At 44.9% G+C, this 14,830-nt stretch overlaps 1 protein-coding gene across 1 annotated transcript in view; it reads right to left on the bottom strand.

The window, feature by feature from the left end:
- LOC126259855 (endothelial differentiation-related factor 1 homolog) overlaps positions 1 to 14,830 on the bottom strand; it is an 81,980-nt gene that overhangs the window by 56,786 nt on the left and 10,364 nt on the right. The window contains exon 3 of the mRNA XM_049956911.1: positions 205 to 365. Within this exon, the coding sequence (XP_049812868.1) occupies positions 205 to 365 (161 nt within the window). The remainder of the gene's footprint in view (positions 1 to 204; positions 366 to 14,830) is intronic.

A 14,830-nucleotide genomic window follows, 5' to 3' on the forward strand; every position in this document is an offset into this window, starting at 1 on the left:
GCTTCTCCAGAAGCAGTACTATGCAGCAATGATGCATCGTACAGTCAGAGTCAAGAATGGATCATGTGAGAGCTACGAAAAATCATGTCTAATGAGGCTTGACATCTGAGTGAAAAACAAAATTCACAATGTGAGCACCACTACCCGATGGAGTGGAAAAGGGTTAATGCTTTAATTTTAAAAAGTTTTTCCAGAAGTACTTACTGTAGCAAGATCTTTCTGGCTCCAATTCTTGGACTGGCGGCCTTGCTGTATGAGTTTTCCTAAATCCAGTGGTACTTTTTCATGCTTCAGTTCTTCAGTCTCTCTGTCTAGTTTTGCAGTGTTTTTTGTTGTGCCATGTTGCTTGTTAGTAGCTGCACCCCCTGCAAAACATCTAAAATCAATGCTAAGCTGCTTCACACTGCAATGAACATGGTAAGTGTGACATGGTACACACATATTGTATCCCTCTCAGTAAATGTTCCTTGTAAATTAAATTTGTGGATTAACAGAAGTGTTGACTACAGCTTCAATGACTCAACCAAACAGCCACCTTTCAATCCAACCTAGACCTTGGGCTTCATTACGTGTCGCTACAACAAACCTTCCAAAAATTAATATAGACGAAAAATAACTACTGCTAACATTCTCCTCTATATATGTCCATGCACAGAGGACATAAAATGTCTTTACATCATGGGATGAAGCAGACACATGCTGCTGGTAGGTTCAGTTTACACAAATTCATAAACATTGGTTAAACCCTATAATTCCCATGCTTTACAACCTGTCAACATTAATTGTGACTGACATGCCTCTGTTGCAAGCAAGCAACTGAACAAATAGTTTCTCAAAACAGGAACATATTTCTCGAGTCTTCTTTCTTCTTCTTTTTCTTGTGTCTTTGTCCCACATCAGTGCAGGGTTGGCATGGCTATTAATGGATAGGGAATAGATTGTTTAAGGGGTGGCCAAATGCCCTTCCTATCACAAACTCATTACCCACAGAATTAAATATATGCGTTCCAATTGTAATAGTATAGCATTATCCATGTCAAAGGGTCCAAAAGTTTTATAAATGTTGTAAAATTGTTACCAGAGACCAGCCTTGGTACCAGCCTGGTATTCACCTAGTGCAATGTAGGAAACTGCCTACAAACCACACCTCGCTGGTCGGCACACCACCCCTCAAATGTTAATCCACTGGGTGGATTCAATCCAGCACCAGCACGCTCCCCAGTCCTGGAAGTGGCGCTTTAACATGCATGGCTATCTGCGCAAATAAACAGACTTACAGGATAGAGAGGAATATTCAACACTAGTCGTCGGCTTTGACCAGTGGCATAGGAAACGTGAGACAAACCTTGTAAACAACATGGTGATTATAATATTATCATTGGCAGTATCTTCCCAAGATGTCCAGACAAATGCAAGGGTGAAACTGCTTGTCACCGGGAGCTCCAATGCCAGGCACGTGACGGAGCAGTGGGTAGATTGGGAGAAAAGGTCAGTGTCTGCTATACTTGCTTGCTGGGAGAGGGGTACTTGCCCAAGATGTGGAGGAAGCACCACCAGCAGCAACTAAGTGCAATGGGTCCAACCGCCTACAAATCATTGCTCATGTAAGCACAGATGACTCCTGCCATCTGATTCTGAGGCCATCTTTGGTTCCTACAGGTGGCTAGCTGCTTTGGTGGAGACCACTATCCTTGCCAGCAGGGTGGAAGCAGAGCTATCATTTTGCAGCATTGTTCTCAGTATCAATGCTCAGATGATTCTGTGACAATCTTTGATGTGGATTCCTTGACCTCCACTGCTGGGGGAATTGTAGAGCAGCCCCTCTCTTAACACGTCAGGTGTGCACTACACACAGGAAGCAGCTCCTAGTGCAGCTGAGCACATGTGGCATGCACATAGGCTTCTTTTTTTTTTTTTTTTAACAGGAAAGTCCGATTTCAAACAGGATAGCATTCATCATAACAGTTTGCAGAAAGAAAATGTTAATATAGTACTAGTAAACCGCAGGAGCATCTATGGAAAAGGTTCTGGAACTAGTCTCTTTTACCAATGGAAACAATACCCTCAAAGTACTAGACACAAAGCTGACACACCAGATGTTAAAAGCTATAAAATTCTAAATGTACATTGTAAAGATAGGATGAACACTGGTGTGGAGGCATGTTTATAGCCATAAAAAATACAATAATATTTAGTTGTATCAGTACCAATTCCAAATGCGAAATAATTTGAGTGAAGTCAAGTGTTACAAGTGGATCATGGTTATCACTCTTTTATAGACCCCCCTACTTAAAGAGCAGTAGTGGTGGAACATTGATGGATGGCTGGATTAATGTGGTTAAAGGGACCAAACTATGAGGTCATTAATCTATTAATCCTTTGTATGTCAAGTCAGGAATAGTCATCAGAGAGGAAGGACACAAAAGACAATTCCCAGTGGACTAGATATTATCTAAGAATCAAGCCGCCGAAGAGAGAGAAGCAAGAGAGGGGTAAAAGGGAGAAGGTGGGAGAGGTCCCCCACCCAGATAGCAGCTGGAAACATCTGGGAAATGTTATGCAACCGGAGACACACCACCTGCATCTGACTGTTGCTTCCACAATCCCAGGAAAGAGGACAATGGTGATTAGTCTGTCAAAAGAATAAGAAGAATTAAAAAAACAATAGATGTAAAAGAATAAGAAGAATTAAAAAGGCAGGAAGGGTAGGAGCCAGGTTGGACCACTGAGCAAGGGCAGTCATCAGCCACTTTGGTACCATCTGCTAGCACCAGAGGTAGCATGCCAGCAAGTTTAAGATTTTGCCATATGGTGGCCAAATTTGGGCAGCCCACTAGGATTTGGGCCACCACGGGACAGGTATCACACCGACAGTGGGTTGGATCCCCACATCAGAGGATGAGGCAGTGGGTCAGCCAAGTGCAGCCACCGCATAGCCGACAGAGCTCAGATGATTCCCTGTAGGAAGCATGCAGGGAAGACTGCCAAATGTCATGGTCTCCTTCAGGGTTCACAGTTTATCTGGAGAAACCAGGTCACACCAATGCACATTCCAATTCTCCAACAACTGTCAGTGTACAGTCAACTGCAGGTCCAGTTCCAGTACCTCATTTGCAAAGTCAACATCTTGGTACCTAACTGTGGTGACCAGTTAACATGTTTGTTCCCTGGGAACTCACTGTGACCATGGGTCCATACAAAGATGACCAACTGTCCAACATGCTGGAGAGCATACAGGATATCCAGGATGGTCCCAACCAATGAGTGGCGAGGGTAGCATTGGTCGAGTGACTGAAGACTACTGACACTGCCAATTAAGAATGGCTTGTCAGCACAAGAACAAAGGTGGCTGAGGGCTCGAGCAATGGCAACCAATTCTGCATTGAATGCAATGCAATCGTTCAGGAGGAAACATAGTTCACTGCATCTGCATGTGAGTACGCAAAACTGGTACATCTGTCAACTGTAGAGCCATCAGTGTATACCATGGCTGAGCCCGGAAGTACATCGAGGACATCCAGGAACAGCTACGAGAAACCATAGTGTCTACCGAGTACTTTTGTCCAACGGCAGCAAATCAGAGGACAGAGTATACACCATGGGGTGCAAGCAATTTCAGCCCGACAAGAAGCGTCAGTAGGGAAAGATGGGAGTTCAAAGCAGAGGCTCTGTACGTTAACTGTGATCGTGACATCAGACCTTGGCCTCTGTTATGGAAGGTAGATCTCCCTACCAGGAAAAAGGACATAGTAGTCTAGATGCTCAGGGGAGCAGCAAATGTGTGTTGCATAGAGAAACAGTAACTGTTAGCGCCTAACCTGTAGGGGAGGGATGCCAGCCTCTGCAAGTAGGCTGTTCACAGGGCTGGTCCAAAAGGCACATGTCGCAAATGGGACCCCACAATGGTGTGTCCGGTCCAGCATCTACAATGCTGAAGGCGATGCTGAGACATACACGAGGCTCCGATAATCAAGACACAACAGGATTAGAGCTTTGAAGAGCCACAAAAATGTAAATGGTCTGCAACCCAGCTGGTATTACAGAGACAGATTAAGGTGCTATCAGCATGTTCGCTAAGTTCGTGAAGATGGGAAAGCCATGTCAACCGCCATCAAAGATCAATCCCAAAAACTAAGACTACTACACAATGAGCATTTGGTCACAGAGGCAGATTTCTGGTTGAAAATGGACAGTATGACAGCGACAGAAGTGCACGACACGTTTTGCAGTGGATTTGTAGGACTCTCCTTGAGAGATCAGGAGTGCACTACACCATGGAAGCAGCTACTCGGGTAGCAGAATACTTGTAGAATGCACATGTGGCTAAGTAGTAGTTTAAGGTGTTCTGATGAACGCTCGCCAGTTGATATACAGCAATGGAAGCCAGGCGGCATTCAGAGTAAAGACACTTCGACTGTCAAAATTTTATAAATAAACTGTCGAAGTAATGATAATAATGTACCCGAATTTACTGCCCTTCAGGAATGTTCTCGCACTGAAATTATTCTTGTGAGAGAGTTGGCTGAAACCCGAAATGGAAAGCTTCGAGATGTTTAGCGGGTCATGGAATGTAAACTGGTAAGACAGATTAGAGGCCACAGGAGGAGGTGGTTCATTGCAGTTGACAAAAATATTGCCTCATTGAGGTCGAAGTTGAGTGAGACAGTGAAGTTATCTGGTTGCATATGACAGGTGTCAGTGAAACCAAGTTAATTGTTGGATGTTTTTACCGGCCACTCGATACCACTGTTAGAGTGAAAGTAAATCTAACTGGGATGTCTATGGACTCATTGCAGTGGGTACAATAGAGTCATGTGAAATACTTTTGAACGTGTTCTGAAAAGTGTCTCGAGCAGCTAGCTCGGCAGCTCACAGCTACTGAATATCTTAGACCTTTCAGCTACAAATAGGCTGGACGTTACTGAAAATGTTAGTACAGAAACGGGAATTAGCTATCAGGATGTCATAATAGCAACTATGTTTAAGAAAGTTAATAAATCAGTCAGGAGGCTAGGAGAGTTTCTGCTAAATACAGCAGAAAGCAGTTGTTAGCATCTCACTTAGACAGTGCATTGACATCACTTAGTTCCGATCAGATTGACGTACAGGAATTATGGGCAAAGTTTCAGCAGATTATAAATGTGGTCTGGAGAGCTATGTGCCTAATAAGGAAAAGACCCACCATGGTTTAACAACGAAATTTGGAAAATGCTGAGGAAGCAGGGGCTGCTGCACTCTCGGTTCAAAAGAGAACGCACAAATGACAACAAGAAAAGGTTGTCAGAGATTCGTGCATCAGTGAAACTATCTATGCATGAAGCTTACAACAGCTTACAACAGCTTACAACAGCTACAACCAGCCTTAGCAAAAGATCTGGCAGGAAACAGAAGAAAATTCTGGTTCTATGGAAAGGTTTAAATTTCACGACCAAGAAATCATCACACAGGAGAATCATACAAACATACTCTCATTTGACCACTGGACAGCCTCCAGCATGAACAATACTGTAGACCCCACAACTGCAGTTAGACCACCAACAGCCACACTCAATGCAGAGTCCTGTGAGATCCCATTCTATTGTGTATGGGAAGTGCTGTAGGAAGCACCAACTTTAACTCTGTAAGTATGGCAACACAAAAAGATCAGAATAAAAATCGGGAGTTGGCCCCGGACAACCTACTCGTGGAGAGTAATGAGGATATGGTGACACCATGCGATATCTTAAGCCTTTTGCAAGTAGAAGAAGAAAGCGATAAGGTGGTGATGCTGAGCAAAAGCTAAATGGATAGCAGATTCCAGGCTGATCAAATTGTCAACAGTAGAAAGGTTTTGGCAAAAACCGCCCTGCGACAGAGTCAGAAGACCCCAAGACTCAAAGTACCAACACGACCATTAGCTCATCATATGTTCAAGCAACTTGCACAGAACATTAGTGAGATTAATTTGGGTGATAGCTGTCCATCTCAAGGGGGCTATTTACCAGTTTCAGTGCTGGGACTATCATGCTTTCTCATCACTGAGACGGTAACTCACCCTCACTATGGATACTGTTGAAAATGGCAATGATGTGATGTTGGCAAACCACTGATGAGCGTTTGAGCATTTGGCTGAGGATGTTGTCTGGCCCCGAAGCCATCTCAAGGCAAAGGGCTAGGGCACTGAGCAATTCCCACTCACTGACCAGAGCATTGAGAGGTTCCAGGTGACATGTAGTAAATGGCAAACGAAGTCTCTCCATCCATTGTCTCAGGACACGAAATGCAGGCTGATGATCATCAGATGCAGAAACTCTAGCATAATGAAAAACAAAATGCAAAATGTTTGGCAGAGCATCTGGATCAGTGTAGGTATCACCATTCACAGAGATACCACGTAAACGCACAGGGTACCGGTGTCTATGGAGGTGTTGAATCTTTACCCAGATCTGCAAAGGAGGGTTACTTGGTAGAATGGTAGCAACAGCATTCTCATTTCTATCTTTTAAGAGGTGGTAGTCCTTGGCACGCAGTCATTTGAAGGCAATTAGTTGCTCCATCGATGGATGTTGCTATGGCACTGGAGAGCTCGGCTCCGATCTAATGGTCACAGCGATTTTGGGGGTCCGCAAAGGCAGTGTCTTCCGAAGGGAGATCCTCATGAATAAGGGACTGCTGAGTCAGCTGCTGACAGAATGGTTCCAGTTTTTCTCTGGAGAACTGAATTGATACCTTCATGTGGCAGGGTGTAAAAGGCAACAGGAAGGGCAAAAGCAACCCAATCGGCTTTGGGGAGAGCCGATCTGGGAGGACACTCAGGCAAGGTGTGCCAAGAGAATGTGAAAACAATTGGAAAATGATCACTGTTGCATAGGTCATAGCGGACTCTCCCCACTGGATGAAGACTTGGGCTGCAAATGGAAAGATCAAGGGCCAAATCAGACCCATATGCCACAATGAAGTGTGTGGTGACACCGATATTCAAGAGGCAAAGATAGAGCTCTTCAAACAAGTTTTCGACAGCTTTACTGTGGCCCGTGGTTGGAGTTCCAGCACACAAAGGGTTGTGAGCATTGAAGTCATTTAATATTAGGATGGGTGGGGGAAACTGAGGAAAAAAGTGCAGACACTTCATCAGGAGGGAGATACACCTTACAGATGGTGAATTCCAGAGATGTCTTCACCCAAATAGCCACAGCCTCCAACATTATATTGAGTAGCATTTATCTGCTGTACACAGAGTCCAGAACACACATGCAAACAACACCTGAAGCTCTTCAAAGAGTGATTCTTAAAATAGCCCTGACAGCCACAGACACCAGGGATCTGCACTGCCAGAAGACAAGTTTCCTGGAGAGCATTGCAAAAAAACAGGGGAATGCACAAAAGATGTCTTAGTTCAAGAAAGTGGCCAAAAAAACTGCTACACTTCCACTGGAGGATCAGGCTGTCTGTCTTTTGTGAGGGTGTAGAATGACCAAGGAGGCAGGTAATGTCTCTGGACCACCCATTGCCACTGGTTGTGAAGATACACCATTAACACACAGCGTTCCGAATCAGGTTATGTAGGGGTGTCAGGGGCCATAATAGCCATCAGGTACGCTGCCTTGGATACATAGGTGGAACATGCAGGTTCTGGCGGCACAGGGCCACCAGAATCTCCCCATTTTTTGGAGGACTACTTCTTGTCCTTGGACGATTTAGACCTTCTGTGGGGGTCTGTCTGCTGCAAATTATGGGACAGGGAAGGAAGGCGAAGTCCTAAAACTTGAAAGCTGTGGCTCCTTCAGCCACTTGCTGGCATCCAGTTGCAGGTCACCAGTGTTCAGGGAAGGGAGCGTCCCGAAGGATTCGTTCCTGATAAGGGGTGTCAGAAGAGCACATTGCTTCTCTGGCTGGGGATTGGGAACTGACGTCCCCAGCAGACAAGATTGTTGACAATCCTGAACAGGTTGTGGAGGAAGCAGTAGGAAGAGAACTCCCAGCCACAAGGGTGGGAGGTGTAGTTGAGCAGATCCAAGAGCCAGATGCAGACTACATGGAGGGCCAAGTCACAGTCACTAAAGAGGATGATGATGCCACAGCAGCAATCATAATACTGTAGGAAGTACAATCATAATACTGTAGGAAGTAGGTGACTATTTCTTCTTTGCATCTTTAAGTGTGAGGCGATAGAGAGTCTTGTATTCCTGACTTTTTTTTTCTCGTCTGAAAATTGTGCAGTCTGGTAAACAAGGAATGGTGCTCCTCGCATTTGACACGGATGAGGGGAGGGGCAAAAGAAGCATTCCTGTGCAACTTACCATTACAATCCCTACAGATGGGCTGGCATTACAATGCAAAGAGGGGTGTCCAATCACTTCTAGTCAAGTTGTGCCACAAACTTCTCTCCAGTCCTATTCAATACTTCCTCATTAGTTATGTGATCTACCCATCTAATCTTCAGCATTCTTCTGTAGCACCACATTTCGAAAGCTTCTATTCTCTTCTTGTCCAAACTATTTATCGTCCATGTTTCAATTCCATACATGGCTACACTCCATACAAATACTTTCAGAAACGACTTCCTGACACTTAAATCTATACTCGATGTTAACAAATTTCTCTTCTTCAGAAATGCTTTCCTTGCCATTGGCAGTCTACATTTTATATCCTCTCTACTTCGACCATCATCAGTTATTTTGCTCCCCAAATAGCAAAACTCCTTTACTAATTTAAGTGTCTCATTTCCTAATCTAATTCCCTCAGCATCACCCGACTTAATTAGACTACATTCCATTATCCTCGTTTTGATTTTGTTGATGTTCATCTTATATCCTCCTTTCAAGACACTATCCATTCCGTTCAACTGCTCTTCCAAGTCCTTTGCTGCCTCTGACAGAATTACAATGTCATCGGCAAACCTCAAAGTTTTTATTTCTTATCCGTGGATTTTAATACCTACTCCGAATTTTTCTTTTGTTTCCTCCACTGCTTGCTCAATATACAGATTGAATAACATCGGGGAGAGACTACAACCCTGTCTCACTCCCTTCCCAACCACTGCTTCCCTTTCATGTCCCTCATGTTAATGGCCTTCATTAACAAGTGGTAAAAGCGCCCCTTCATTAATAAAACATAAAACTACGTCAGCTGCTGAGAAACTGTCTCCTTATTTGTCACCCACACACTGTTAAGTCAGAATGAGCCATTCTGCATTCCAGATACCTTAAACTTTATGGTGTGATACTAATCGGAGGTCTGTTTCCGGAATACCTACCAAGAGTGTTTTCTGGTAGCCAGTTTAGCCAGGCTATAAGCGAGTTCATTCCCCAGGATCCCACCATGCCCCAGGTTCCAAACGAATATCACTGAGCATCCACACTGTTCAAAGGTATACAGGGAATCCTGGATAGCAATGACCAAGGGATGGCAAGGGAAACATTGGTCGAGAGCTTGTTGCTGCAGATAAGAAAGGACCCACTGGTGTAGGAATAGATATGCTCAGGAGCACAAGAGATGGCTGTCAACTCCACAGTGAAAACACTATAGGCACCTGGCAAGGAACACTTGTATAAGAAAAGCCTACATGACCAGCAATTATCAGACCATCAGTATAGGCTACTTCAGAACACTGGAATGGGGAAAAATTGGCAGAGGAGGGTCTCCAGATGGACCAAGCCTTTCGGAGCTTGTGATAGGTCAAGATGAAGCTGTGGCTGATGGATGCACCATGGAGGTGTATGTGAATGGGTCCAGAGTAGAGGTTGAAGAGGAAACAACTGAAGTCCAGAGAGGAGAGACCAGATGTGTATTGCGATTGTAATCCCCAATGTGTGAGATGGATTATGGCATTTGGAAAGAGGATGCAGTACTCCGAATACTTAGAGGAGCTGGAAATGTGGGGAACATAACTGACACACTGCTGTTGGCACCTGATCTGCAAAGGAGGAGGAGGAGGGGGGGGGGTGGGGGGGACTCCAGCCTCCATGAGTAAGCTATTCACAGGACTAGTTTGAAAAGCTCCTTTCACAAGTATAACCCCGCAGTAGTGTACTGGATCCAGTATCCACAATGCTGAGGGTGATGCCGAACTGTATGCCAGACTCTCACAATCAATGCAGGATTGTATCAGGGCTTTGCATTTCCTTGTGGATGCGGTCCGGCCCTGGGACTGTATCAATGCGGCAGGCTAGGACATTGACAAATTCCCACTCACTGAAGGGAGCATTATATGGCTCTACGTGGCATGCGGTAAGAGGTAATGGCTTTCACTCCACTTGCTGTTTTAGAACATGAAGGACAGGCTGATATTTCTGAGGCTGAGGCTCGAGCATAATGCAAATCAAAATGTCCAGTGACAGTGTCTGGGTCATTGCAGACAATACCTTTCAAGGTGATACCAGCTATACATGCAGGCATCTGGTATCCTTGGCCCAAACCTGTGAAGGAGAGGTACATGGTGCGATGGCTGAAGCATATTATTCCCAGCCTTCTATCTTCTGTCCTTCTATTAGATGGCAGACCTGGGCACAGAGCTGCTTAAAGCCAACGATGTGTTCCATTGACAGTTGCCGCCTGTAGTATTGAAGAGCCTGCCCCCAATCTCTAATGGCTTCTGTGATTTCCAATGACCACCAAGGTACTGTCTTCCATCAGGGCATGCCTGAGGCAAAGGGAATCACTAAATCAGCTGCTGAAAGAATGGCTGTAGCTGTACTCTGGCCTGCCTCATCGACATCTCCATGTGGTGGGGAGCCAAGGTCGACAGCGTAGGCAAAAGCATCCAGTTAGCACTGGTGAGAGCCAATCTGGGCAGGCGTCCAGGGGAGTGAAGCTGAGGGAGGGACAGGAAGATTGGGAAGTGGTCACTACCACATAAGTCATCATGGACTCTCCGTGAAAAGATGGGAGAAAACTATGACTGCTAATGGAAAGGTCAATGGTTGTGCAGTTCCATGCACCACAGTGAAGTATGTGGGGGTATCAGAATTTAAGAGGCAAAGGTCAGGTTGTGCCAGTACATTTTTGAGGCCTTTACCCCAGTCAATGATCGTGGTTCCACCTCTCACAAATGGTTATGGGTGTTGAAATCATTCAAGATAATGAAAGGTCAGAGGAGCTGAGAATCCAATGCAAATAATATGTTCTCAGACATGTCATCACCGGAAGGGAGGTAAACACTGCGGATGGTAACATCCTGAAATGCCCTTACCCGAACAGCCACAGCCTCCAGAGATGTGTAAAGAGGTGCAAGTTTGCTATATATAGAGCGTCTAGAACATATATGCAAACTCTGTCCGACACCCTGTCACACATAACATGAGTCTAATATCCACGAAGGACCAGGGTCCACATTGATGGAAACCAAGTTTCTTGAAGTGCAATGTAAGAGGCACAGGAAGTGCTTAAAAGATGTTGCAGCTCAGCCAGATGGTGGAAAAAACACTACAATTCCAATGGAGAATAATGTTGACAATGTACTGTGAGGCCATGAAGGGATCAAGGATGCAGGGTATGCCTTAGGGTCACCTGCTGCCAGTGGCTGAGGAGTTATGGCATTAACACACACAGGTTCCGGGTTCCTGTTTGTGTGGTGCAAAATAGGGCCTCAGGGGCCCCAGTATCTACGTCTTGGCCACAGGAGTAGGACAGGCAGGATCTGGTGGTGTGGTGGCCACCTTAATGTCCTCCTTAGAGAACTTTCTCTTGTCTTTCCTCTCCTCTGAATCAGTTACAAGTAAAGATGATGATTGCAAAGACCTGTGACCAGTTGTAGACCAGTGGAGGCCTTGGAAGAAAGTTTCCCAAGAGACCCTTCCCTGGTCAGAGAAGCCGGAGGAATGAGATTTTTCTACAGCTGGATGGTGGGGACCAACGTATCTGGTGATTGGGAAGCTATCAATCAGAAAATAGACATGGGGGAATCAGCAAGAGGGGAGCCCCCAACCATCAGGGAGGCAGGCATGGTCGAGTGGCCCTGGGGGCCCACTACAGTAGGTGTAATGGGCGGGAGTACTTTCACCAAAGGAGGTGACATTGTCCAAGCTGTAGCGTATGACATTGTTTTACATGCTGGGTGCAACTGCTTATATTAATTATTGGCCTCCTGGTGCTTTTATGCGATTATTTTCCTCCCTCTCTGAAAAACAGTGCAATCTGATGAGAAGGGAGAATGGTGCTTTCCACAGTTGACACAGATGGGGGAGGGGCACAAGGAGCATTCACATTCAGCACTTGCCCACAATTTCTACAGACGAGGCTAGCATTGCAAAATTAAGACATGTGGCCAAATTTCAAATTTCTGGCACTTTAAGCGCCACATTAGGGGAGGAGGGGACTGGGGGGGGGGGGGGGGCGACATGGTTTCACACTGCATTGGTATCCCATCACCTTGACCTTTTTGGGATAATGAAGCCCTCAAAGGCCAAGATGAAAGCACCGGTAGTGATCCAATTGTCCTTTGGCCCCTATGGACACTAAGTACAAAGTGTACACTCTGTCACGTCAAGTTGGTGCATACCTCATCACCAGATTGCAAGAGCAGGTCTCTGAACCAAATTTAGACTGTTATGGGGAGTGACAGTCACCTGTACATCATCACCCAGTTTGTTACAAGTGAGTCGTGCCCGTGACTGGACAGAAGATGATGTTTTTATCATAACTGAACCACTTTTCATTTTGGAGGTGGCTGCCATTTCCCTAAACTTGTATTTTAAGTTCTCCCCAAAGAATAAAGGTTTTGTGGCCAAGAAGGAATCACTATCAGTCCTCGTACAAAGCAGGTGCTGCGGGGATTATTGCTCTGCTTGTTGCTTGTCCATATGTTCCTCCCACAGCGCAGTCAGTGACAGGAACATTTTAGGGTCGTATCTCTTTGCATTACAAGTGGACTTTCCTCCCAGAGAGACTGCTGGGCCTGTATGGCCACCAGCAGGAGGTAATTTTTTCCACGTCATTTGTGTCTCATTCACCACAGTGACACCCACTCCAAACAGGGCTCTCCCCACAGGCACCAACCAGCCTCAGTAAAGGCTACCACTGCTTGGAGTCCCTGTGCCCCAGTCACAATGGACACATACTCCTTGGCATCCATGGAGACTTTTCAGCTCTGACACCATCAGTGCAGTACCTGTGTTGTCAGAGGACTCCACTGTGCAGGTACTTACTGACTCCACCCCCCCCCCCCCCCCCCCCCATGGGCAGCTACCGTACTTGGTTTTGGGTTTTACCATATTAAAGGGAAGGGTGCAAAGATGGAAAGGCACAAAGGTGGAGCATACACTGCATTTGGTGACCACCTCTGCACAATTCACACTTCTGGAGAGTTTTGAAAACTGGTGGCAGGTCAAACCCAACAATGGGGACCATGTGTTATTTCATGAAAAGTTGTAGAAAAGGCTGAAAGTGGAAATTCTAGTCCAAAACAATAAACCACATCCATGCAGGGTCAGCACCAACAACACCATCGAACAGAGAGGCAGAGGAGGAAAGGGAGAGTGGAAGTATAAGCTTTCAGCACAGAAAGGAAGTTAACACTGCAAAGGCTGAGGCCCCTTTGTAGTCAAGCATATGCTCACAAAAGAGTTGTGAGCCCCTGGGGGGAGGGGGATGGTGCCTGCAGAGCATCGACGGTGTCGAGCGTGGCACTTTACCCTCAACGTAATACACTGCATATATATAGACACATGTTGTGAAGGAGAAACTTTTTTCAATTTATTTTCAAATTTTACCTTGCTGTCTGTTAGACATTTTATATCACTGGGTAAGTGGTCAAATATTTTTGTTGCAGCATTGTGTGCCTTTCTGTGCTAAAGACAACCTTAATGTTGAGTAATAAATGTCATTTTTTCTTCTAGTATTGTAATTATGTACCTCGCTGTTCCTTTTGAACTGTAGTGGATTATTTACAACAAACTTCAAGTGGGGATAAGTATCCTGTGAAGCAGTAGTCAGAATGCCCAACTCCTTAAACAAATGTAAATGTCTACAAGATGACTGCGGGTGAGCACCACATATTATTCTTGCAGCATGTTTTTGGGCAATGAAGACCTTTCTTAAAGATGAGGTATCCCAGAACATTATTCCATATGACGTTACTGAACGAAAATAAGCAAAGTATGTGAACTTGCTGATTTCTCTCCCCCCAAAATTTGCTATGATTCTAAGTGCAAATGTGGCTGAGCTAGGTTGTTTAGGAGTTCCAAAAGGTGTTTTTTCCAATTTAAATTCTCGCCAATATGGACACTTAAGAATTTTGAAATTTCCACCCTATGTATCATTTCATTGCCATGTGTTACACTTATCACTGGTGCAGTACCCCTACAGGTGCAGAGCTGAATATGATGTGACCTTGTGAAATTCAGGGCGAGACCATTCGCAGAAAACCAGTCAATGATACTTTTGAGAACTTTGTTCACCATTTCTTCCATTTCTGTATGTGTACTGGAAGTGATAACAATACTGGTGTCATCTGCAAGAAGAACTAATTCTGCTTCTTGTACATTAGATGGTAGATCATTTACATGTATGAGAAACAGTAGTAGAACTAAGACTGAGCCTTTGGAAACCCCATACGTGCTTTCTACCCAGTCAGAATTATGTCCCTGGATTCTGTTGGTTGAATTACTACTAAGTACAACTTTCTGTATTCTTTTGGTCAGATATGACATGATCCATTGGTTGGCTATACCTTCAATCCCATAAAACTTCAATTTATCTCTGAGTATACTATCAGTCATACACTCAAATACTTTGGATACGTTACAGAAAATACTTACCGGTGTTATTTTGTTATTTAATGCTTGTAGTATCTGGTGTGTGAACATGTAAATGGTATTCTCAGTAGAGCAACCCTTCTGAAACCCAAACTGTG

The sequence above is a fragment of the Schistocerca nitens genome, chromosome 5, assembly GCF_023898315.1.
Source record: "Schistocerca nitens isolate TAMUIC-IGC-003100 chromosome 5, iqSchNite1.1, whole genome shotgun sequence".
NCBI lineage: Eukaryota > Metazoa > Arthropoda > Insecta > Orthoptera > Acrididae > Schistocerca > Schistocerca nitens.